Here is a 24,486-nt window from a genome sequence, read left to right as displayed (position 1 = left end):
GGAGCATTAACTAGAACTAAGACAACCTAACTCATACTTTTTAACAGAATGAACTTGTTTGTATTTGTATTTGGTACATATACTGCTAACTTATATAAGGTCTCTTTATACATGGATTCATCATGATTAAGGCTACGATTATATCATGGAGGTCATGGAAGTCACAGAATCCGTGACTTCCATTGACCTCCATGACATTTTCTGCTCCCAGCCAGTCTCCCTCCCTCTACCCCTGCCCCCACCATTGCATGGGCTGACAGCTCTCAGCCCATGCAATGATGGGGGCACCCTGCAGCTGCCCAGCCATGGCGGGTACCCTGCAGCTCCCACTCCCCACAGCAGTGGGGGACCCCAGAGCTCCTAGTGACTGCAGCAGTGGGCGACCCAGGAGCCCCAGTAGCAGTGGGTGCTGTCCATTTTGTCAGGGATATTTTTAGTGAAAGTCGGGGAAAGGTCACGGGCTTCCGTGAATTTTTGTTTATTGCTCATGACCTGTTCATGACTCTTACTAAAAATATCTGTGACAAAAACTTAGCCTTAATCATGATACATACCTTGCAACATTGCTTTTATAACTAAATATTTTTCTCCATTTTTGAGGTGCAAATATACTATAAACATGCATAACTAGGTCAAACACACTATAGTAGTGTGCACTTAAATTGTTACTGTCAATTAAAAAATAGAGCACTTAAACTACGTTACCCTGCTCTTAGTTCTTAGAGAACTTAAACAGTGTACAGATTTTCTATGTAAAAATGTCATTCTCATATAACAGACCCAGTTATTCAAATATTATGTTTGCCATAGTGTATAAAAATCTTGATTCAAAATATAATCTTCAGTTTGCAAACTAAAATCGGTGAACAGAATAGTTCTGGATGAAGGCTCAGAATGAAATACAAAATCTTTTAACTATCAGTTTGAATCCAGACTTGCCCCCCAAAGTTGCAGTGATTTCTGACTTCTAATGGGAAAAACATAACCAAATAATATATACCTTTGATTGGGCTCATGAAAAAGGGGTATATAGCTACCAAAATTTTTATCATAACCCTCCCTACATTTGCTCACTGCTCACTACTTCCCCGATGTCCAGTATTGTGGGAGATACTGTGGAGCAGAATGGAAAATTTCTTACCAATAATTTCCTTTCTGCTAGCAGTGTCTCCCACAACTCCACCCACCTTGGATGAGGCAAGGATCAGATATTAAGTGGAATTGTTGTCATAGGACTGTTTCCTTGGTCTAATGTACTTCATTTTCTGGGATATTTTGTTAATAATGTTATGCAAGTTCTAGAGCAGTGCTGTGCAAATGTTTCCAGTTGCACCCTCCCATTAATGGAATCTTTCTCCCCTCCATTACTGCACAGCCAGGGCTTCCTCAGCAGCGGAGCTTGGGCTGAAGGCAGAGCTGGGGCTAGTGACTTTGGAATAACATAGCACCAATTTGGTATCAGTCTGAGAATTCTTGTTTTAACACTTTCTGAAATTCCCGTGGTGTGTTTTTTTTTTGTGTGGTTTTTTTTTTGTTTTGTTTTTTGTTTTTGTTTTTTTTAATGAACCTTAATGAAAAAAGTCCAGCCATACGGATGGAAATCTCATTCGTGAAAGAGACAAAATAGCTTGTAGATGTTTAGTTCAGATGTTCAGAGCTCCTGGACAGTAAATGTGACAGAATGCATTCCATTTCTAATCTCAAGCATCACTTGGCTTCTCTCTTAACAGAATGGTTATTTGTGTGTGCAGCATATACCCCTCTCTTATTTAGTAAACTGTTGTGCAGATAGAGACTTGTGCTTCTAATGTGGAGTGGCATTGATTTCTATCAAATTAACAACCATTCAGGTCATCCTGTTCTGTTTCCTGGCTTACTGCATGCTGAAGCTAACGATTTTAACCAAATAGATCATAAAGAGAGGCACTATTTAAATCTGAATCAAAATTATGAAAAACTTACTTTCCATTACATAGGCCTGATCTACACCTACAACTTAGGATGACCTATGTACATTGCTCATTGTGAATTTTTCTCACCATCTGAGAGACGTAGGTAAGCAGACCTAAGCCCTGGTGTAGATGCTGCTAGGTCGACTGAAGAATTCTTCTATTGACCAGCTGCTGCCTCTCAAAGAGGGTGGATTAACTACTTAAGTGGGAAAAACCCCGTTAATCACTGTAGCAAGTGTTTACACTATAGACCTCCAGCACCATAGCTGTGCCTCTGTAGTGTAGACATGCCTGTAGTTTTCATAGTTTAGAGGGGGCAGCTTTTATTTGGACAGATCTCTCATTGTTCTCCATTAAAATATTATTGGCTATCAGTTTTATTATAATAAAAATTATTATTAATTATTATAAAATATTATTGGCTATCAGTTTTTAAGCTCTCCATTTCCATTCAATGTAGATAGGGACAGAGGGTGCTGGGGAAGTTGTGGGTAGAGGAGGAAGAGACAGAGCTACAGTACATTAACAGCTGACTCCTATGGCCCCCCTCTCCAACATAGCTAGTCTTCTTGACTCCTTCCACACTGTAATCAATTTTTAATTACTTAACTGCTTTTATGCACTACCAGTAAATTACTGGATTATTCTGAAATTTGTGTGTACTTTTCACATTTTCTTTCCTATTTTAATAACACTAGGCGTAAAAAAACAGAGTCCTGTGGCACCTTTAAGACTAACATGTATTGGAGCATAAGCTTTCGTGGGTGAATACCCACTTCGTCAGATGCATGTAATAGAAAGCTTATGCTCCAATACATCTGTTAGTCTTAAAGGTGCCACAGGATTCTCTGTTGCTTAACACTAGGCATATCGGTTTTAGAGCAAGTCAGTAAGATAACTAACATTTACTTTAAAATAATTGCACAGCATGGAGTGAGCTAGCTGATGGGATACTCACTACATCTTTTGATTTTTAAATTATTAGTGGGACTGAAGCTTTCCATTGTTTAGGGTGACTAGTACTGCTCCTGGCTTAGAGAAGCAGTGTGTTGTTAAGTTTTATAATAGCCTCTTAAAGAGAGCTGTATGGCATAAGTTTGCTAGTGACACTTCTCTTTTTTGCCTCAGGTTATTTCTTATGAGGGTAATGGACATACCATATCTCAATTTGGAAGGACCAGACTGTAAGTAATTGTTTTTATTTTGCCTTGATCTTACTACTGTTCTGGTTAAAAAGGTCCTCTGTAGAAGCAAGTGTAAGACCGTATTATTTCATGGGTAGAGCATGGGACTTAAATTGCAGCTGAGCTCTATTCACAACTCTTATCAAGTGGCATTAATGTACTGCTTCTCCATTTTATAAAAAAAAAAGTAACCATCCTTGTTACTTTGGATGGAGGATCCGCACTATACAGTAAATACTATTGAAACAGGTTTTGTCTAGATCAGTCTGGGCTCCTTGTGGGTACCAAGTTTAATATAGTTGAAGATAACAGCTTTGAGTCCTCATTCTATCCTTGATCTATGCACAAGTGAAGTGGCCCAAATTAAAGTTTGCAGTCTTAAATAGCCATTTTGTCTCATCTCTTGCAGTAAGTAAAGGATTCAAGGTAGTGAATGTTCAGTGACTGAAAGTAGATTGACAACTTCGCTTCAAAGTTCACCAAAAATATGTTTAGCCTAAATGTAAGAATTTTCAGGCCAAAGGATATTTTGGTGAAATTAGATGGGGATTGAAATTAGGCCTTCAAATAGAATCAGCGTTACCTTGATTCTGGATTCAAAACCATAGAATGCTAATGAATAATTATTTATTTTTGATTAAGGCTGTTGAGCCAGAGGTTCATTTTCACACCAGGTTACAACTTCAAGAGGGAAAGCATTGCATGGACCCTATCATCCTTACAAACATTAGAGATCTGAACCTTTCATGACTTGATTTATTTGGTTAAAAATATGGGAAGGTTTTGGTCCTTGATTAGATAGAGGCTTAAAAATTCTTCATCCCTGTGCTTAAGGTTTTCTTTAAAAAACATTGGAGCCCTACAGCTTTGTCCAGACGCTTGAAAAACACAAGTCTGTTTGTAGTCTTAATATGCACTACAGCAATAGTAAATATATAATCCACAATAAGAGTGGTAAAAGACTAATTTCATGTCAAGACTAGAATTTTTAGTAAGTATTTTAACATAGGAAAGGTTGATATATAAATACCCACATCATTTTTTTTAAGGAGAAAAAAAATTCTCAGTGACTTTGAAACTTATCACTCAAGAGAAACATTTGCTTTTGTACTCAAAATAAAACTTCCTGATAATAGCCATTTATCCTCCTTCTTTAAAGATTTTTTTTCTGTGCACTGAATAATTCTGACTAAAAATAGCCTTTTGTAACTATAGCCTTTTGATGGTAGCTTCATTAAATTCACTGGAGGGAAACAAGTACTTCAGAGAGAAATTTAATTTGAGAAGGTTGTAACCTAGTTATTGGGATAGTTACAGTATGGCTTTATTGGTATGATTATTGTATGACCTAGTTATTGGGATAGTTACAGTATGGCTTTATTGGTATGAGTATTGTATGACCTAGTTATTGGGATAGTTACAGTATGGCTTTATTGGTATGAGTATTGTATGCATATGTTGGTTTAGTTTAATAGGCAGTTGGGAAATAAGCAACCTCAATGTAAACATTTTTAGGATCATTAAAAGACAATGCCTGAGCTACTAAGCTGTGAAGTTGGTACTGCTAGGTGCTAGCAAAATTACAAAACTCAGTCTGACTGCCAAAAAGATCAAAAGGACCCTAAGAGAGTGTCTACACAGCAGCTGGGAGTTGTGATTCCCAAAGGGAGTAAATATACACATTCTAGCTCTGCTCAAGCTTGCACATTAAAAAGAGCAGCGTGGCTGCGATGCCACAAGTAATGGCTTGGGCTAGCCACCCAAGTACTTACCCAGGACATCAGGTGGGATTGTACTCGGGCGACTAGCTTGACTGCCATAGCCACAATGCCATTTTTAGTACTCAAGCTCAAATAGAGCTATATGTGTATGTCCACTTGTGCTGGGAATCAGCCAGCTGCTGTGTAGACACACCTTAAATGATTAAAAATTCACTTTAGAGAGGGGGAGGCAGTTGTTAGGGAGCTGTTCAGGGGAAACAAACTGATTGCTGGGGGATGTGAAGTAGTTAGGTCTTAAACTTCCGTGGTATGGTAACCTTAGGTGGGTAGACATGCTTTGTTCCTACTAAGAAGATTTAAAAATACTTTGGTTTGCGAAAGCTGTTTGGTCTCCTGTATTATACATTGGTCTCAGGCTCCCGAAGGGAAGACTTGCAGGTGCCTAAACCACTTGGGCCTGCTGGGTAAGCACAGTTGATCAATGGGATGATGTGGCCTAGGACCTGTTGTAGGAGTGGAAGAATCCTATGATTCCACTCAACAGAAATAAAAGCACAAGGCCTCATATCTGAAGGGGGTGCACTTAGATGTGGCTAGTTCTGCAACTGTGACAGATGTTGCCTTTATGCCAAATTATAGAGCAAATATATTTCAGCTATCCTAATGCTGTAAAAGTTATAGTGTAGAGGAATTCAGTAACCCATCCTCAATCTCAAGAAGTGATGAATATGAAGAGGCTTTCACAGCAGTTAAAATTGATTACTTTTGTATTAAGAACACTGTATAAAACAATGGTTGCTGGTGAAATGACTGAAACATTCCTATCCTGAGTAGGCATTGGTGTTCATCAGAAGGATGTTACAATATAGGGGGTAAAATTTAAGAATAAAAAGAAAATGTGGTAAGGTTCATTTATTAAGGACCATAAACAGTTTATTCGGTCTAATTTGGAAACAGATGCTATTCAAACCTTTATCTTGAACTGGGAAATTTAGAGTTCTAATGCTAGACTAATTGAGTTGCAAAGATTAAATAAAACCCTTCGAAATATTCACCATCAACTCTATTTCACAACAAGAAATAGATCTTCCTTAAACTAGTTTATGAAATTTGAATTTTTGTGCCTTAGCTCTAGTTTGTACTGTACTTTAGGTGTGGCTATTTTCAGCACTAAAATTTCTTAGTGTACAATTTTGTGCTTTTTCTTATAGTAGAGTTACACTTGTCATAATTTTTTATATCATCTGGCTTCCCCTGCAGTTTTGGCATAAGTGTATTTAATTCAAATTCCCTTTTTTGTCTGGTGATCTTTGATCTAATGATTGGTTTCCAAGATACTAACACATAATGGAGGGCTTAAATTAAATATTTTTTTTAACAAACTTCATTGGAGTGCATTTTCTTTATTATCAATTGCATTTCTATAAATATTAAAATATTATTCTGAAAGGCTGAATTACTCCATTTATGTCCCACCTGAAGCTATCATCATCTAAGTGGTTTCCGTGGAAATGATGGATTTTTGTATACAGAGCTGATTTGAATTGAGGGAGAGCAGCAGGGTAGGTGTCTTTAAAACAAAGTTCCTCTTTTCATACAAATATTAGGCTAAGATGAGTATTCCACAAATTGAAATTGCTGACACTACTTATGACACAAAGCACTAAACACACTGTTAATTTTTGGTGTTCAAACTAACAGTCTAATTATCCAATTTAACTGGCATAAATCAATTGTAACTCCACTGAGAGGTGAATACCCCACCCCCAGAAATCAGTTTTGCCATGGACTCTGAGTCTGGGATTTCACCCAATATAATAAGCAAGTGCAAATGAGAAGAGACTCAAGCCCTTGATCTATACTGGTATGTATGCTACTAGATTTAAATTCATGATCAGTTTAAAGGTGCTAACTGTGAGTTTTGATAGCAATCTTAGTTACAAAATCATAGAAAAAGAAATAACCAAGGTACAGGCAATATAAAATGTGGAGGGGTTTCTATTGTCACTATCCAGTGTTGCCTGTAAATCCCACTCATCTTAAATCAGTATACAATTGTCTTATCATGGAGGAGAGAAGCTGTTTGATGTGAACTAGTTAGATGTACATATTTTCTGATATACCTCAACATTCATATTTCACAACCTATATTTATCACTAATGCCCATATATTGATACTTTGTGCTTAAGCCTGCTCCTTTCACTCCAGGTTAAGACTTGCTTGTTATATGGATCTGTAGCTTCCATTAGCACTGAACTACTAAGGGAAGGTTACATTGTCAAGATAGGTGTACTCTCCAGCATTAGACAGAGCAGTCACTTAATATGGTGGAGGGCTGGAGTGCACTAGAATGTAATACCTTATACTAGCTAGTAATGGTAGGTGGAGCAGATAGGGCCCAACAGAGGACACTGTGGAACCAGGGCACTTAGCATTACTTGTCTTGTAGAAAGAGTTTTTTGCATAAGACTTCTGAGGCCATCTTTTTAAATATGAAAATTACTATTCAGAGCCATACAAACTAGAAAATATTACCTAAAATAGAAGTTTTAAATTTCTAAACTCTAATCTGAAGTCAAGTAAAGTTGTCAGGCTTACATTGTACAGGATTCAATGTACAGGGAGCCAAAATGATCAGAAGCTACCAAGCAATCTATTAGTACAGGAGTCGGCATCGTTTGCCATCCCGGGCCAATGGGGGCGGCGGGAAGCGGCATGGGCCGACGGATGTGCTGGCCGCGGCTTCCTGCCACCTCCATTGGCCCGGGACGGCGAACGTTGCCGACCCCTGCACTAATAGATCGGCTGAACCCGCTGTGTCAGCAGGTAAGTAAACTGGCCTGGCCCGCTAGGGTGCTTACCCTGGCGAGCTGCGTGCCGAATGTTGCTGACCCCTGTATTAGTGCTAAAATTCAAAATTTCTTTTTAAGATTAAAAATACACTTGTATAACCAGCAGTTCTGAAAGTTGACAGAGCAAAAGTTTAAAATATGAAACTGCCTGTACACTGCAAAATAGGTTTCTGTACTGTACAGACCAAAACGAAGTTGAATTTTTAAATTAAGGTACTCATTCTTCTTTTAAAAAAAAATCCCAGATTTATAAGAAATTCTTAATAGGAATTTTTAGTAAGCTACTCATGGAGAGTATACTAGAAATGCTAAGCTGTTTCCTTAACACAGTTTAGCAGTGGTGGGAATTGCACTCAATTTCACATTCCTGGTTTAAACTGGTTAACTGAGGATGATTGTATTACATTCTAATTTGTATTTGGTACTGTGTGAAAACATAATTAAGAACTGTTTTACAGTAAGTTTTGTTTCCTTGAACTTGGTGCAAAAGAGATGTAAGAGACTGGATTTTCATAATTACATATGAGCAACGCTGGGCAAAAAAGGCACGTACACAATTTGTGAGCAGTTACTGCTTCATGCACTGTTGCTTCAAATGCATATACAAATGGGCCAGTTTGATTTTAAGTAGTAATTTTCATGCATAATTACAGTAATTGTAAATGCACTAGTTTTTGTAATGAGTAGTTGCCAACTCTAACAGTTCGAGTATACATTTTAGTTTTTTTGATACACTGAACAATTCAAACAAAATATGAATACCTGACAGCATTATTAAATGCATTCTTATCTTGCAGTGCAGCCAAAACGAGACCATGTTCTTCATGTTACATTTCCCAAAGAGTGGAAGACTAGTGATCTTTACCAGCTTTTCAGTGCCTTTGGTAAGTAATGCAGCTGGGTCCCTGTCTGCCTAGGAAACTGTCCTGCTTTTGATAATGGTGGTCTTGAACAGATCTGTCTGTACCCTTTAACCATGGTTGTAGACTGTTCAGCTGCTAGAGTAGATAATGCTAAATCATGATTAGCCTATAGCATAGCCTATGAACAGTTAGGGACAGTACTTGGCCCTGCTAGTGCGGGCAGGGGACTGGACTCGATGACCTTTAAAGGTCCCTTCCAGTTCTATGAGATATATCTCCATATATTATAGTATATATAGCACAATCTTCATTATTTAAATCTTCATTTGGAGCTTCATGTTCGTTGTTAGATTATAAAACAGAAGGAATATTTGTGATAGTCAGATTTGATTATCTGTGTAACACAGACCGTAAGACCCCCCTGAATTAACTCCTGTTTGAATTAGAACATATGTTCTAGAAAAACATCCTATCTTGATCTAAGTTTCCAGAGATGGAGAATCCTGCACAGCCCTTGGTAAAATCCAATAGCTAATTGCCCCCCACTGATCTTTTTTTTTTTTTTTTTTTTTTTTTTTAAATTGTACCTTATTTCCAATCTAAACCTACTCACTGTCAACCTGCATCCATTGGATCTTGTTATGCCTTGTCTACTAGATGGAAGATCCTTTCAGTGTCCAATTTCTGTTCCCTATGTCAGTATTTAGAGACTGTGATCAAGTTACTCTTCAACCTTCTGTTTGATAAGCTAGATAGATTGAGCCCCTTGAGTTTTTTCAATAAGACATGTTTTTCCAATCCGTTAATCATTATTGTGGCTCTTCTCTGAACCCTTACCCATTTTTCAACATCTTTCTTGAATTGTGGACACCATAACTGGACGCAGTATTCCAGCAGTGCTAACACCAGTGCCAAATACAGCAGCAATAATTTATTCCTATTCAGTATTCCCTTGTTTGTTCATCAGTGGATCACATTAGCCCTCTTGGCCACAGCATTGCACTGGGAACTCATGTTTAGCTGACTATCTGCCATGACTCTCAAGTCCATTTCAAAGTTGCTGTTTCACAAGATAGTCCCTCATCTTTTAAGGATGGCTTGCATTCTTTATTTCTAGATGTATGACCTTACATTTGGCTGTATTGAAATGCACATTGTTTGCTTATGCCCAGTTTACCAAGTGATCCAGATTGCTCTGTGAGTGACCTGTCCTCTGTTATTTGCCACTCCCCCCATCTTCATCGTCTGGCAACTTTATCAGGCATGACTTTTAATTCTAGTTCACTGGGAAAAAATGTTAAATAGCATAAGGCCAAGAACCCGTCCCTTCAGGAAACCCAATTACTGATGATTCCCTGTTCAAAATTTTGAGACCTGATAGCCAGTTTTTAATCCATTTAGTTTGTGCTAATGTTTATTTTGAGTCATTCTAGTTTTTAACCAAAATATCATGCAGTACAAAGTCAAATGCCTTACAGAAGTCTCTATTAGATCGAAAATATTATCTTTATCAAACTTTTAATCTCATCAAAAACATATCAAGTTACACAATCTATTTTCCATAAACCTCCGATGATTGGTATTATATTAGCCTCCTTTTTTCTTTTTTAATTCTGTTATTAACTATTAATTTTTTTTATTATTCTTTCTGTTAGTTTGGCAAAGGTCAGTGTCATGCTGAAAAACCTATTATTGCTTGGGTCATCCCATTTATCTTTTTTAAAATATTGTCACCACATTTTCTTTGTCAGTCCTGTGGAACTTCCTACCATCTAAGCATTTTAAACCATTTTAATCTAAGCCTTTCAGCATCCTAGGGTGATGTTATATAGTAGTACTTCTGCTTTACAGATGGTAGAAATTGAGGGATAATGAGGTTGTGACTTGCCAAAAGCCCCCAAAGAAAGTCAGTAGTAGTCATAGAAGTAATAAATCTCATCCCACTATTAACAACTAAACAGTCCATAATTTTTGAAAAAAATCAAGGTCTCTGATTTTTTTTTTTTTTTTTAAATAAAATCTCTTCTCATACCAAAGTCAAGGACTCACTCGCATGGTGGACTCTTCCACACAACCTCTGCTCCGGAGTCCCATTCGTGCAGGAGTCCCCCTCCGTTATAGTTACCACGGATGCTTCCCTCATGGGCTGGGGGGCACGCATGTTACGGCACACCACTCAGGAACTCTGGTCCCCTGTAGAAACCTCTTCGGCATCTTTTGTGCCACAGACAGCGCCGGCACCACCATCAGCGGCACCATCATCCAAGGGAGCAGCACCGCTGGCACAGACCGCTCCGACACCATATCTCCAGGCAACAGCACCGTCAAGGGCTCCAGCTTCAACCTCACCGGCACCGTTGGGCTCAGTACCGCCGGATTTGTCAGCCCTGGCACCAGCCGCGGTGCTGAATCCCCCATCAGCACCGGCACCGCAGCTCGAGTACTATGTGCTGAGGGACCCCAGAGAGGCGGAGGGTAGCGAACAGGGCCCGCTACCCGTCCTCTCATCCTCGTCTGATGAAGCAGTCGCGGGGACATCGATGGCCCCAGCTCTCGAAAAACAGTGTTCTCCAGCAGCTAATGAGATGGGCCACTCAAAGCCTGGGGATACTCACCCTGTGACTGTGTTGTGGACATCCTTGCTCCCTATGGCCCATCCAGGGTTGCTCTGCCACTAATAAAAACAGTAGTTGACATGTCCAAAAATCTGTGGCAAACCTCCGCTTCTCTGGCCTCTACAACCAAGAAAACCAAGCAGCGCTACTTCATACCGTCTAAGGGGTACGAACACCTTTATACCCACCCTCCCCCAGACTCCTTGGTGGTCGATGCGGCCAATCAGAGAGAGCACCAGGGGTTCCAGGGCTCCACCCCTAAAAACAGGGACGCCAAGAAGCTGGACCTATTTGGCCGAAAGGTCTATTCGACCGGGGGGCCTGCAGCTCTGCATAGCCAATCAGCAGGCCGTTGTGAGAGTCTATGGACAGAACACCTGCTCGGCAATGGCTAAGTTGGCAGAGCTCCTGCCTCAGGACTCTCGGGTAGAGTTCTCCGCACTTGTGAAGGAGGGGAAGTTGGTTTCCCGGGCCTCTCTGCAAGCAGCTCTGGACGAGGCAGATGCAGCCTCACGCACGCTGGCCACAGGGATGGTGATGAGACGAGGCTCCTGACTACAGGTCTCTGGACTGCCCCACGAGGTCCAGCAGACCATACAGGACCTCCCCTTCAAGGGATCCTCCCTGTTCCCTGAAAAAACAGATAAGAGACTTAACAGTTTGAGGGCTACTCTGCGCTCGCTGGGGTTCTACACACCAGCTACCCAGTGCAGACATTTTAGGCATCAGTCTGCCCCTTGGCCTTATCAGCCGCAGAACCACCAGGACGCTCCGCGTAAGTGAAACAGGAGTGGTAGGAGGAGGCAACATCCCTTCTCTGGGCAAAACTCTGGCCAGACCAAGCCTCCGCTGGGGCCTAGATCACCCTTTTGAAGGTGCGGTCGAGGACGGCTCAGCAGTATGGACTCTGGATCCTTTTCCCCTCTTACCTTCTCGTCCCGTCTATTCCCTTTCCACCATGCCTGGTCCCAAATTACTTCAGACCGCTGGGTGAACTGCACGGTAGAGAGGGGATATTCTATCTAATTCTGTGCCCTCCCACCCCCTTCCCCATCCCTCTTCAGGGACCCTTCTCACGAACAACTTCTAATCCAAGAAGTGCAGTCCCTCCTCTCGGTGGGGACAGTGGAGAAGGTGCCTCAGGAGCTACGGGGCAAGGGGGTTTTATTCCTGGTATTTCCTCTTACTGAAGGCCAAAGCGGGACTCAGACCCATCTTGGACCTGCAGGAGCTCAACAAGTTTGTAAAGAAACTCAAATTCCACATGGTCTCGCTAACCTCCATTATCCCTTCGCTGGATCCGGGAGATAGGTACGCCACCCTCGACTTGAAGGACATGTATTTTCACATCGCGGTAGTCCCACATCAGACGTTACCTCAGATTTGGTGAGCAGCGGCGACTATCAGTTTGCTGTCCTACTGTTCAGACTGTCGACAGCTCCCTGAGTATTCACAAAATGCATGGCAGTCGTCGTGGCATTCCTACGCAACTTTTTTTCCTTACCTTGACAACTGGCTGATCAAGGGCCGCTCAGGAGCCCAAGTGAAGGTTCAGGTCAAATTCATAAGAAGGACCTTCCTCAAATTAGGTCTTCTCCTAAATGAGGCCAAATCTACTCTGTCCCCGGTGCAGAGGATAGAGTTTATAGGCGCAGTCCTAGATTCGACTCAAGCTGGGGCGTAGCTCCCGGAAGCCAGGTTTCGCTCACTAGGGCACATCGTACGGGGCCTCAGACAGTTTCCCATGACCACAGCAAGGAATTGCATAAAGCTGCTGGGACACTTGGCTGCATGCACCTATGTGGTACAGAACGCCAGACTCAGACTGTGCCCACTCCAGTCTTGGCTGGCGTCGGTGTATCGGCCAGCCAGAGACGCTCTGGATAGCATCATAACCCTTCCCCGCCCGGTGTTGGACTCCCTCCTATGGGGTCTCAACCCGCAAGTGGTTTGTGCGGGAGTGCCCTTTGCCGGCCCTCAGCCCTCTCTCTCATTGGTGACAGACGCCTCAGATCTGGGCTGGGGAGCTCATCTAGGGGACCTCAGGACACAAGGCCTCTGATCTCAGGCGGACCTTGCTCTGCACATCAATGTCAGAGAGCTGAGAGCGGTGTGTCTGGCATGTCACGCTTTCAAAACTCACATAGCGGGCAGGTGCATCTCAGTTCTCACGGACAACACCTCAGCGATGTTCTATATCAACAAACGGGGGTGCACGCTCCTCTCCCTGTGCCGGGAAGCCCTCGCGCTGTGGGACTTCTGCGTAGAGCACTCGATCCACCTGCAGGCGTCATACTTCCCAGGAGTGCAGCAGGAGCTGGCGGACAGTCTCAGCCAGACCTTCCATGGCCATGAGTGGTCCCTCTGGCCGGATGTGGTGAGCTCAATCTTTTTGTCTTTGGGGATCTCCCTAGCTAGACCTGTTCGCCACTCGCGACAACAAGAAATGTCAGCTATTCTGCTCCCTCATGAGTCAGTCCAGGATCCATCGCAGATGCCTTCCTCCTCCTGTGGGGGGGCAGCCTGCTCTATTCTGCTTGTCCACAAGGTGTTCCTCAAGATCCACAGGGACTTGGGCCCAGAGTCATACTGATAGTGCCGGCGTGGCCGCGCCCCGCTGGTCCCGGATCTGATCACACAGGACCATGGCAGACTCCGGCACTTGAATCTAGAGTCACTCCACCTCATGGCCTGGATGCTCAGTGGCTAAACACCGTGGAACTGTCCTGTTTGGATCATCTCAGACAAGTCCTCTTTGGTAGTAGAAAGCCCTCCACCAGGGCAACGTGCCTTGCCAAGTGGAAACTGTTCTCCATCTGGGCAGTCAGTCGCCGTTGCTCACCCCCATACCGTTCATACTGGACTACTTCCTTCACCTAAAACAACAAAACCTGTCCCTGTCATCAGTAAGGGTCCACTTAGTTGCCATCTCCGCCTTCTATCCGCGCACAGACGGCTTCTTGGTCTTCACAGATCCTCTAGTCAGTCATTTCCTCAAGGGCCTGGACAGGCTCTTCCTGCAGACACATCAGCCTAGGACATTAATCTAGTCCTCTCCAGACTAATGGGCCCTCCATTTGAACCACTGGTGACATGTTCCCTGCTCTATCTCTCGTACAAGGTCACGTTCCTCGTGGCAATTACCTTGGCTAGTCAGGAACTTGGCTAGACGCACTCGCGTCCGAGGCCCCTTACACAGTTTTTCATAAGGACAAGGCCCAACTCAGACCTCACCCGGTCTTTCTCCCTAAGGTTGTCTCCCAGTTTCACATGGGCCAGGACATCTTCCTCCCAGTGTTTTATCCCAAGCCACACTCCTCCGATACGGAGCGCTGGCTGCACTCACTGGATGTACGTAGGGCCCTTACCTTCTACATAAAGAGGACTAAGTTGTTCCGGAAGTCCGTCCAACTCTTTGTGGCCGTGGTGGACAGAATGAAAGGTCTCTCTGTCTCTTCTCAATGCATCTCGTTGTGGATCACATCCTGCATTCGGGAGTATTACGGCCTGGCGAGGGTGCCCGCCCTGCCAATTACTGCCCACTCTACCAGGGCCCAGGCCTCCTCGCCGGTGTTCCTGGCGCAAGTCCTCACCCAGGAAATCTGTAGGGCGGCTATGTGGTCTTTGATGCATACGACGCACTTTGCAATTACACAATAGGCCAGAGACTATGTGGCTGTTGGATGTGCTGTGCTCCAATCAGTGCATGACTTTGACCCCACCTCCTGAGCTTTGGCTTGTGAGTCACCTGGTTGAAATGGACATGAATAATCACTCGAAGAAAAAACTGTTAGTCATTTTCTCAGCTGTTCTTGGAGATGCGTTGTTCATGTCCATTCCAATACCCACCCTCCTACCCCTCTGTTGGAGTAGCCAACAAGAAGGAAGTGAGGAGTTGGAGGTTTGGCAGGGCCCTGTATTGGGCGCCATGAAGGTGCCACTCCAGGGGGCGCCCAGGCCGACCCTACAGACGCTGCTAAGGGAAAAATCTTCCGGTTGGAGTGCACGTGGTGAGCACACACCTGGTTGGAATGGACATGAACAACATATCTCCAAGAACAACAGTTACGAGAAAGTGAGTAACCGTTTTTTACTGCACAGGTGAGTAACCGCCTCTTCTTTGTTCCTGGAAGTATACACGTTTCCATTTAGCCGTATTAAAACATGTATTGTTTGCTTCTGCCCAGTTTACCAAGTGGCCTAGATTGCTCTGTATCAGTGACCAATCCTCTTTGTTATTTACCACTCTTCCTGTTATTGTTGTCATGATTTTAACATGTTTCATGCTGCATTTTTTTAACGAGTTTTCTTACCCTGGCTAAATGATATTTTTAAAACTTTCATAATGAGTGCTGGTTAGAACCTAAAGAAATCTCGGCACAGGACTGTGAAATCCCTTAAAACATTATTTTTACGTCTTTACCTTGAAATAGTATTAAATATTCAACAGTGTCAGTTGATGACAAATGTGATTGATATACTTAACCAAGGTTTTATGCTGAATTCATAGCCTTTGTTTAGTCCTTGCTAATTATAGGTAACTTAGACTCAAAGTATTGTCAAACTGTTGCCAAACTCTTCCTTTTTTTTAAATTCACCAGAATGAGTGAGTTGAACTTAAGCAGCCTTAACATAGCATTTTGCTAGCGCAGGAGAATCATTTAGTTGGGGAGGAAAAATGGATGTTAATCTGTTTTCATTGTCTAAGCTTGGTGATGTTCAAAATGTGAAATGCACAAATAACACTGGATTTTTTAAAATTCAGTTTTAATAATTCAGGTGTTGCATAGATAAGATTTTGACTTCTTAAAGTCACTTAAACCAACATTTGAAACATATATTGAAAAACCTTATGTACACCTGCACACCTATACTTCATATTCCACATTGCTTGGTTGTAACACCACTGTTGCTTGTGCATTTGTCTTCAAGGTTTACTAATTATGATAGTGTTTTAATGTCTGTCATAAAATTAATATTTAATCTAACTTTATAACTTTTGCATTTTAAAAATAAAAATGGTATTTCAAGGTGAACTGCCCAGTTTTTTATTTTTTTTAAACCCTTCTAATATAGTAATATGTACTAAATACCTCCCATATACTCTGGAGGAATTCAGCATGTATTAAAGAAATTTTAGGAAAGGTTATACAGGTCACTATGAAAGTTTTCCATTCTGTTTCTGCTCTGAGCATTTCTGGCCTTTCCTTTCCATTCCCAATTGAAGATAGATTTCTTAACCACCCTGTTAAGAAATCTAGCTGTTCTTGCTATCTTTGCACTCTGTCTTCTAGCCAGAAAGTTGAAATGTATAGTTTCTATTAACTGTTCTCAGTTACATTAACTGGCAAATGCTGTAGAAGTACCTGCACTAACCCCTTGCCCACAAGATAAATACTTAAACTGTTTCCACTGTCCAAAAGTGTCAGGTGAACAGGTGTCCAAAAGTTGCTTGCAGCTTCAGGGTGACCTATATAGTACTCGGCCAATCTTTAATATGAAAACAGGGAGAGTCTTAGCATATCCTTCCATACATATTGTTTGAATAATGTATAATTCACTTAGGCATTATAGTGCAATGTGCTGTCCCAAAAGATAATTCCCGTATTTTTGGTTGTCACATAATTTTAATTTAAAAACTAAAATATTGAACCCAAATATTAACATGGCAGCTTTTCCTCAGAAATGGCGGATTTAAGTCTCATCTCCTGACATTTGGATAAAATAAATTCTAACAACACTTAAAAGTTAAGCTGTAAACTTTTTTTAATGGGGGGAAAAATCTGTTTGACAACTTGTGACCTTGTAGGCTAGGCTAAAATGCCACTTCTTAGATTGTAGAAGACAGTTGGCCTGTATTAGATGTCTCAAAACTGAGAACTCTCTCTGGCTCAACCCTCTCCTGCTAGTGTTCTGTACTCTAGTGAATGTCAAATATTTGGCTTGGTATTGCAGTATGTAAGTTGGCATCCAGCTGTGTTTTTGCTAAATACTGTACTTGCAGCACAGCTGTCTATTTTTCAGACATCTATTATCCTTTCACCATCCTCATGAATTATACAATATTTGTAAAATTTATCGAGAATGCTTGCCAGATTTGCTGGATGACCTAGCTTACTATTCTCTCCTGCTTCTATGAACCTATTTCTCTTCAGTTAACATGCTTTTAATCAAAGGTCAGCTTAAATATGAGCAAACTTCTTTTGCATGGACTCTCTGATCAGCATGAGGAATTGCATAAGAATTCCTTTTGGGGTTCCCTCACTTTGGATTGCAGATTTTTATGTTCATGCCTCAAAATATTTAACCTAGTATCTCTTAACATCCCTCGTATTGATGGATTAGAAATGGTGAAATGAGCAAGTATCAAGGAAAATGCGTACCAGTTGGATCAGAATCAAGTAATGAAGGGTAGAACTTTAGAATGGCAAATGCAAGAAAACTTGAAAGATGCGACATGACCATCCAACTGGATGCCAATGAAACAAGTTAATATGAATTCATCGTAATTAAATCATATTGAAAAAAAAGATGATGCATTACATAATCAGTACAGTAAACTGTTTTAAGATCTGTTTGGAGCAGGGTTAAAGTGGCCAGGAAAAGGTTTCTTCTGTCTACTGTGAGGTTAACAGATCATTACCAGATGCATATTGTGCACTCATCTCTCTACTCTTTTGCCTGACTCTGAATCCTTATACACCGCTACCTCGATATAATGCGACCCGATATAACACGAATTCAGATATAACACGGTAAAGCAGTGCTCCGGGGAGGGGGACTGCGCACTATGGTGGATCAAAGGAAGTTCAATATAACGCGGTTTCACCAATAACGTGGTAAGATTTTTTTTGGCTCCCGAAGACAGTGTTATATCGAGGTAGAGGTTTACTCAAAGAACTGTTATGCCACTTGCAAAGGCTAGTAGCATAATTTCCCCCACTGTACTGAATCTCTTCCCCACGGGAGGGCAGGGATCCACATTCCTAAAACATTCTAGACTATTAGAATACTGGAGAAGATTGAACCTCTTGAAATGCGATGTAGTATAAACATAACTTCAGAGAACTTGCGCTTAAGTGATCAACTTTATTTACAGGATGATTGAGCTTTCTGTTACGAAAGCTCAGTGGGGCTGTCAGAAACCATATTGAATCAATTATGTTTCTTGGGGTCTTCAGATTATTGTAATTTACATCCTGAACACCTGGCCCACTCAAAGGTACAGTACTTAACTTGCAAACTAGAGAATAAAAAGCTCAGGATGTTTAATTATAGCAAAAAAGAGCATCACTTTATTATCTGACAGCTTCAAAAAGCATTCCGTAACCTGTCTGAATAGGATGGAAAGCTAAAATTATTAAACTAACTTACACTTGGAATCAGAGTTTCTATCAGTAATGATCTGAGAAGATTGTTAATTTGTGGTTGAGATTTAATTGAGACAAACTTTGTCTATCTGGGCATGCTGTATTTTGCTGTTTCTAGTCATATGCCTCAAGGCCTACTTTGGAATTGGATTTGCAGTTGTAAACTGAGCTAGGCTGGCAGAAGCACTCCTATGCTAGTATAAACTGTGTCTATAGTAGGAGGGTTTGCTGGTATAGCTATGCCAGCAAAAGTTTTCTAGGGTAGAAACGGCCTTAAACAACCTTCAGGTTCAGGTCTATGGTCTTGGACAAAGTCAATTACACAAATGTATTTCTACTCAGAGCTGTTTGTCTGGTCTGCAAGACTTTCTTACCCCTCCTTTGGGACAGCAAGATCCCAACAGAGACAACATGATGGTGATGCATTATATAAACAGAGGGGTGCAAGATATTCCCCCTTATATCATGAACCAGTTTATTTTGTGAGAATGGTGCATTCTTCATTAAATCAACCCAATAGCTCTTTATTTCACCTGAGATTTTAATCTGCTGCTGCTGTTTTTAATGGACCCTTCTTTTGAATCTTTCATCATATTTGCTATATTATCTCTCTGTAAGCAACATTTTTAGTGGCTATCACTTTAGCTCACAATGAATGAAAAACAGGCTTTGGTGATGGCCCCCTGCCCCGATATGCTGTATTCCATAAGGACAGAGTTATAATTAGGCTGTACCTGTAGCTTTTACCAAAAAAATTCAGATTATCATTTGTTAGTTTATACATCTGCCAGTATTTTTCCCAATCTGCCTGACTCTCCCACAGAAACTAAGTTTTATACACATAAATAAGAGGACAGGGCTCTAATAACATTATTTAAAACAGTCATTCTGAAACTCTTGCAGGCTTGTGGTAGCTTTTGCTAATAAATCCAAGGAATGATCTGTTGCCACCTAGACGCTCTCAAAGTAGGTTTCAGTTTGTATTTAAGTTTCTTACATTTTGAGCAAAGTAATCCTCCCTTTTCAAGCTAGTGCAGGTACTCCTATGGCTCATCTTAGGAGAATTTCTATTTCTGAGAAGTAGAGCAGTTACTTAGAGTTTTGCTCATATATTTACCAATCACTACTCCATTGTAGGATCTTCTAGATCAAATTAGGCAGGTCTGTCTTATTGTTTTTTAGATAGGAGTCTTATCACCCAGCTCCTTGGGTTAACTGCTGGCCAGTCACTAATAGCGGTATGCAGGTGGACAAATGCTTGCAGAGGTTACCTAACTTACAGTAAGTGGAGCGGTTTAGAGATGCTTTTGTCCATGTGGTTACTATGACCCACCCTCCTTCCCCACTTGTAACTGAGTCTTCTACCTGGATGCCTATATTACTGAAGGAAATGAGTGGAGGTTGAGGATGCTCAGTGCTTCATGCCCACTCATGGTTAAAAGATTCTGGGCTCATGTATGTGAAGTGTACGCATTACAGTAAGATCCAAGTGGACATAACTATCTCAAACTCTAGTTACTCGAAGGCATGTGACTTTATCCATCCCATGGCACATCAGTACATGGATTGAACCTGTTAGATTATGTGAAATGTCATAACTGTTGTGATGATTCTGTTTTATCTGCATTTTTAGGTAATATTCAGGTATCTTGGATTGATGATACATCAGCATTTGTGTCACTTAGCCAGCCAGAACAAGTACAAATAGGTAAGTGTTACTGGAATCACCTCATTGTAAGGTTTGCCTGTTGGCACAATAAACAGACATTGAAAGGGTTGCTACTGTCTCTTCTAAAATTCCCCAGTCCATAATTTCCTTCTAGCTGGAAAAAAGTAGGAATTTCATTTGCCACTATTTTTCTCTTAATAAGCCGGTGTCACTTTGTATCAACCATTTCTCTTTATGTATGAGTACCATTGACATAACAGCAGTACAAACAGGTTTGGGAATTTTGTTGAGCTATTAGAGCCAGTTGAGTTAGACAGGGATTCAGAACTAATTTGTTCCCCTGCCCAGATTGCTTCCTGAGCATCATAAAAGAAGCCAGCAGAATGGGTAGGTTCCAAGGGGCAAAGAACTGTGAAGTCAAGCAGTATTATGCAGAGGATAACCAGGATGTTGTAGCCCCAATGCATGTGTTGGGTTTATAGGCTTCACTGCAACTAGTTGAGTAGTTCTTGTAGTAAAACATACTGAAACTCCATGTTTTCCCTATCCACATTGCTACCTGCATATTCTAGAACTGGAAGGGACCTTGAGAGATCATCTAGTCCAGTCCCCTGCACTTGTGGCAGGACTAATTATCTAGACAATTCCTGACAGGTGTTTGTCTAACCTGCTCTTAAAAATCTCCAACGATGGAGATTCCACAACCTCCCTAGACAATTTATTCCAGTGCTTAACCACCCTAACAGTTAGGAAGTTTTTCCTAATGTCCAACCTAAACCTCCCTTGCTGCAATTTAAGCCCATTGCTTCTTATCCTATCCTCAGAGGTTAAGAAGAACAATTTTTCTTCCTCCTCCTTGTAACAACCTTTTAGATACTTCAAAAATTGCTATTTTGTCCCTTGTCGTCTTTTCCAGACTAAACAAACCCAATTCCCTGGCTCCCAGTTTCTTTTCTCCTCCTCTTTCTCTCCCCTTCCTCACTAAGCCTACCAAATGGTAGTCTCTGTAGAGCAAAATTGTGAAGGTTTTCACTAGCTGTCTGTGTCCCCAGTTACCTTAAAGTGTGACATATCTGCTTAGATTTGTTTCATGATCTACCAAAGGCATCAGCAGTACAGAGTACCCTTCTGTCTTTATTGTAGAAGAGGACTAAATCATTTTAGGAAAGATGAAAATTAGTTTTTACTTAATTTGGGCTGCCAATGTTTGAACTTTCACATGCTTAAAACATGATTCTGTCTGTGTTCCATCTCTACTTGAGTGCTTGTGTAAAGTCCACTTTCTAGCGTGAGCATCTTAAGTTTGCTTAGCTCTTGCTTATCGTACTAAATACTTAGTGAGCTTTGCCAAGCGGCTCACTATTGCTGACTTTCCTTGGTGCCAAAGAGTTGATTGGCTTATTACCAAAACCAAGTTTTGCAAAGGCTTTTTCTCATCAGTAGCTTGTTCAAGAAAACATCAAATGATCTTAAAGCAAGAACACACAGGCTGTGTACAGCTGAATAGGCAGAAATATGCCTAAATACTTCAGATGGCAAACTTCATTCACTTTAAATCAAATTCAGGTATTAAATCTAACTTTCTCTAATAGTATAACTGTATTATGGTAGTTGGTTGAGATATTACAAACAGAATACTTTATTGTGTTATGCAATTTGTAGCACTGTTCTGAAATGCTATGTGACAGTCATAGCCTAATATCATGGGTTGTTTTCCCTTTTGACAATCATTCAGGGAACTCGCCAACTCACCTGTGGAGTAAATCCATGGAGTCTAGTGAAAGAGATGAGGGGAGGTATCTGTGGTCACAAATCTCCAAACAGTTGAGTTGTTGAATGCATTTTTCTCGGAGTAGTTATTGATTCTGACACAGAAAATAGAAAACAGACTCCTAATCCTATTGGACAGAATACTTTATATTAATGTTTAAACATTGTAACTTTACTTAATCCTCATGCCAATTTCATAGTGATAAGTAGTCAATGACCTTCTTTAAAACACTGACTTCTAGACACACACAAACGGCCCCAATAGGGAAATTACTGCTCACTATGAGAAGTGGAATGAGAGCACTGTTTACTTACAAAAGTTTAAAAAAAAATTCAGAAAATAAAGTGACTAAATAAGTGGCTCATTCTTGAGTGAATTTAAAAAATTAACTGCATATACATATGCTTGCTTTGGGAATCAAAATACATTAATTTACATTTTATAGTTCACTGCTACCATATAGTAAACCTAAGTTAAGATGCACCTCAATTGGGTAGCTGATTCAAACAATCAAGTTAGTGACCCTGAGAAGGGTGTAAATCAGTGCTTCTCAAGCTGTGGCCCACCGGCTGTTTGCGGCCCAATCAGCACATAGCTGCGGCCCATGTGACATCCGCAGGACCATATAGGTAGTATGTATATTGTGTGGATGCAGCCCACATAACACATGGAGAGCTGCATATGTGATCCACAATGGTAAATAGGTTGAGAACTACTAGTGTAAATCACTTTAATTAGGCAGAATTATTTTGTCTAGTGCCTAAAGAGAGTGTGAGTGTGTGTGTGTGTGTGTGTGTGTGTGTTACTTTCATTCAAGTTCTTTGTGATTTTAGTTAACCAAGGTAATTGTAATCAGAAGTGTAAAACTAGGGCCTGTCTATGTAGTCCCTCAAAAGTATTCTGCGCTATAAGCTGGCATGGTTAGTGGTCAGATAACTGGTCCCTGTCATTAAAAGTTTACGGTGTTAGACGTGACAGATAGGGAATGATATTAGACAAGCAATAGTTCTAAAAACTTTAGCCATACCCAGTATAAGGCTGTAAGATTACTACTTTACTTGCCTAGTATTCCATTTTATTTATTGGCTTAGTGATTTTTTTTTCCAGACGGTTAGGAACAAAACATTTTCCATGAAGACATTTGAAAACAAGTTTTCATTGAAATGTTCTCAGTAAATCTCCTGGTTTTCATCAAAAAACTGACTAACTTGAGTTTTCAGTTTTTTGATGTAAACCCCAAAAATGTCATTAATTGGACATGTCCTGTGGGGGTTTTTTTGACAAACCATTTGTCAAAAGTTTCAAATGAGAAATTTTGACCAGCTGCAGATGTTTGATTTATATCTTGCTTTGCATCATAGTTTGTGCTGCTTAAACTGTATTTACTGCAGAAAATAACATCAGCATTAGCATGCTAATCAACTGGGCCTTGAAGAAGGCTGGATTGTATTTGGAGTCATTTGGTGTAGACCCATTTATAAGCCGACCCCCCGCTCTTTGATGCATCACTTTTTTTACCAAAAATATTTGGCTTATGAACTATATACGATAATATTTTAAACGGTTTTAAGTCTCTTCCAGTTTTAATTTTGATACAGTGTGTATAATTAAAATGGGAGAAGGGATTTATAGTGTTTGCTTAGGTGCCTGTTAATCTGGAGAAATATCATCACGGTTGCCTGAAAGTACATTGCTTTCAGAATAAATGTTGAAGTGCTGCACATGTGAATAAAAGGTGTTATTAGTCCATTTTCCTAAGCATGGTAGTAAATGAAGTTTTGGGGTTCCATATTTCTTCTAGTCTCCCTGCTGCATTTTTTCTTAACTGCCAGCTCTGTAAGCTCAACTTGGGATCTGAAAGTCAAGCTGGGTCCTCTTTCATTCACAGATCAAGAAAGATTCTGTAAGCAGAACATGACCATTTGAATGATGTGACACTGTTTGGAATCTGCTTATCTTCTCATAGATATATTGGCTATACTGTGCTGATGGAAGTAAAATAAATGTAGCTTTTGAAGTGAGCAGAGTCTAGATCACACATAGACCAGGTCTATTGAATAAGGTGCCACTTTCACATAAATTCATTTATGCAGTCAACTACCCACCATGTTGCAACTGTTACCACATAGATAGAATTCAGTTTTCAAAAGTAATTCAGTGAAACTATGTAGTGGTTGGAGAGAGAACAAATTCTGACTTTCTCCTGTAGCAATTCCAGTTTAAACAGGTAGAAAATTCTCTTTGTGACTGGTAAGGAGTCATTGAAAACAAACATCTGAAATTTGTGGATAAGTGGCTGCAACTTTATTCAACAGTGCACTAAGGCAAGATAACTCAGAGGATAATTTCTGAGGGCAGCATTACTGATAGTAAAGATAGAACAGGTACATGATCACCTTTGACCACAGGATCAAAGATAGAACAGGTCATCTTCAATGGCTTCCTCATGTAGGATCGCTTCCAGAGCCTTTCAAAATTTCCAGATCAT

The 24,486-nt window shown here is 40.8% G+C and overlaps 1 protein-coding gene across 1 annotated transcript in view; it reads left to right on the top strand.

The window, feature by feature from the left end:
* Positions 1–24,486, top strand: part of PARN (poly(A)-specific ribonuclease) — a gene marked incomplete at its 5' end in the record, with an annotated part of 150,712 nt that overhangs the window by 43,736 nt on the left and 82,490 nt on the right. Inside the window, 3 exon segments of the mRNA XM_034783119.1 lie at positions 3,081–3,136; positions 8,508–8,594; positions 20,192–20,266. Of these exon segments, the coding sequence (XP_034639010.1) occupies positions 3,081–3,136; positions 8,508–8,594; positions 20,192–20,266 (218 nt within the window).

The sequence above is a fragment of the Trachemys scripta genome, chromosome 10 (genome assembly GCF_013100865.1).
Source record: "Trachemys scripta elegans isolate TJP31775 chromosome 10, CAS_Tse_1.0, whole genome shotgun sequence".
Taxonomy (NCBI): Eukaryota; Metazoa; Chordata; order Testudines; family Emydidae; genus Trachemys; species Trachemys scripta.
This window is presented reverse-complemented; position numbering and strand designations above follow the sequence as displayed.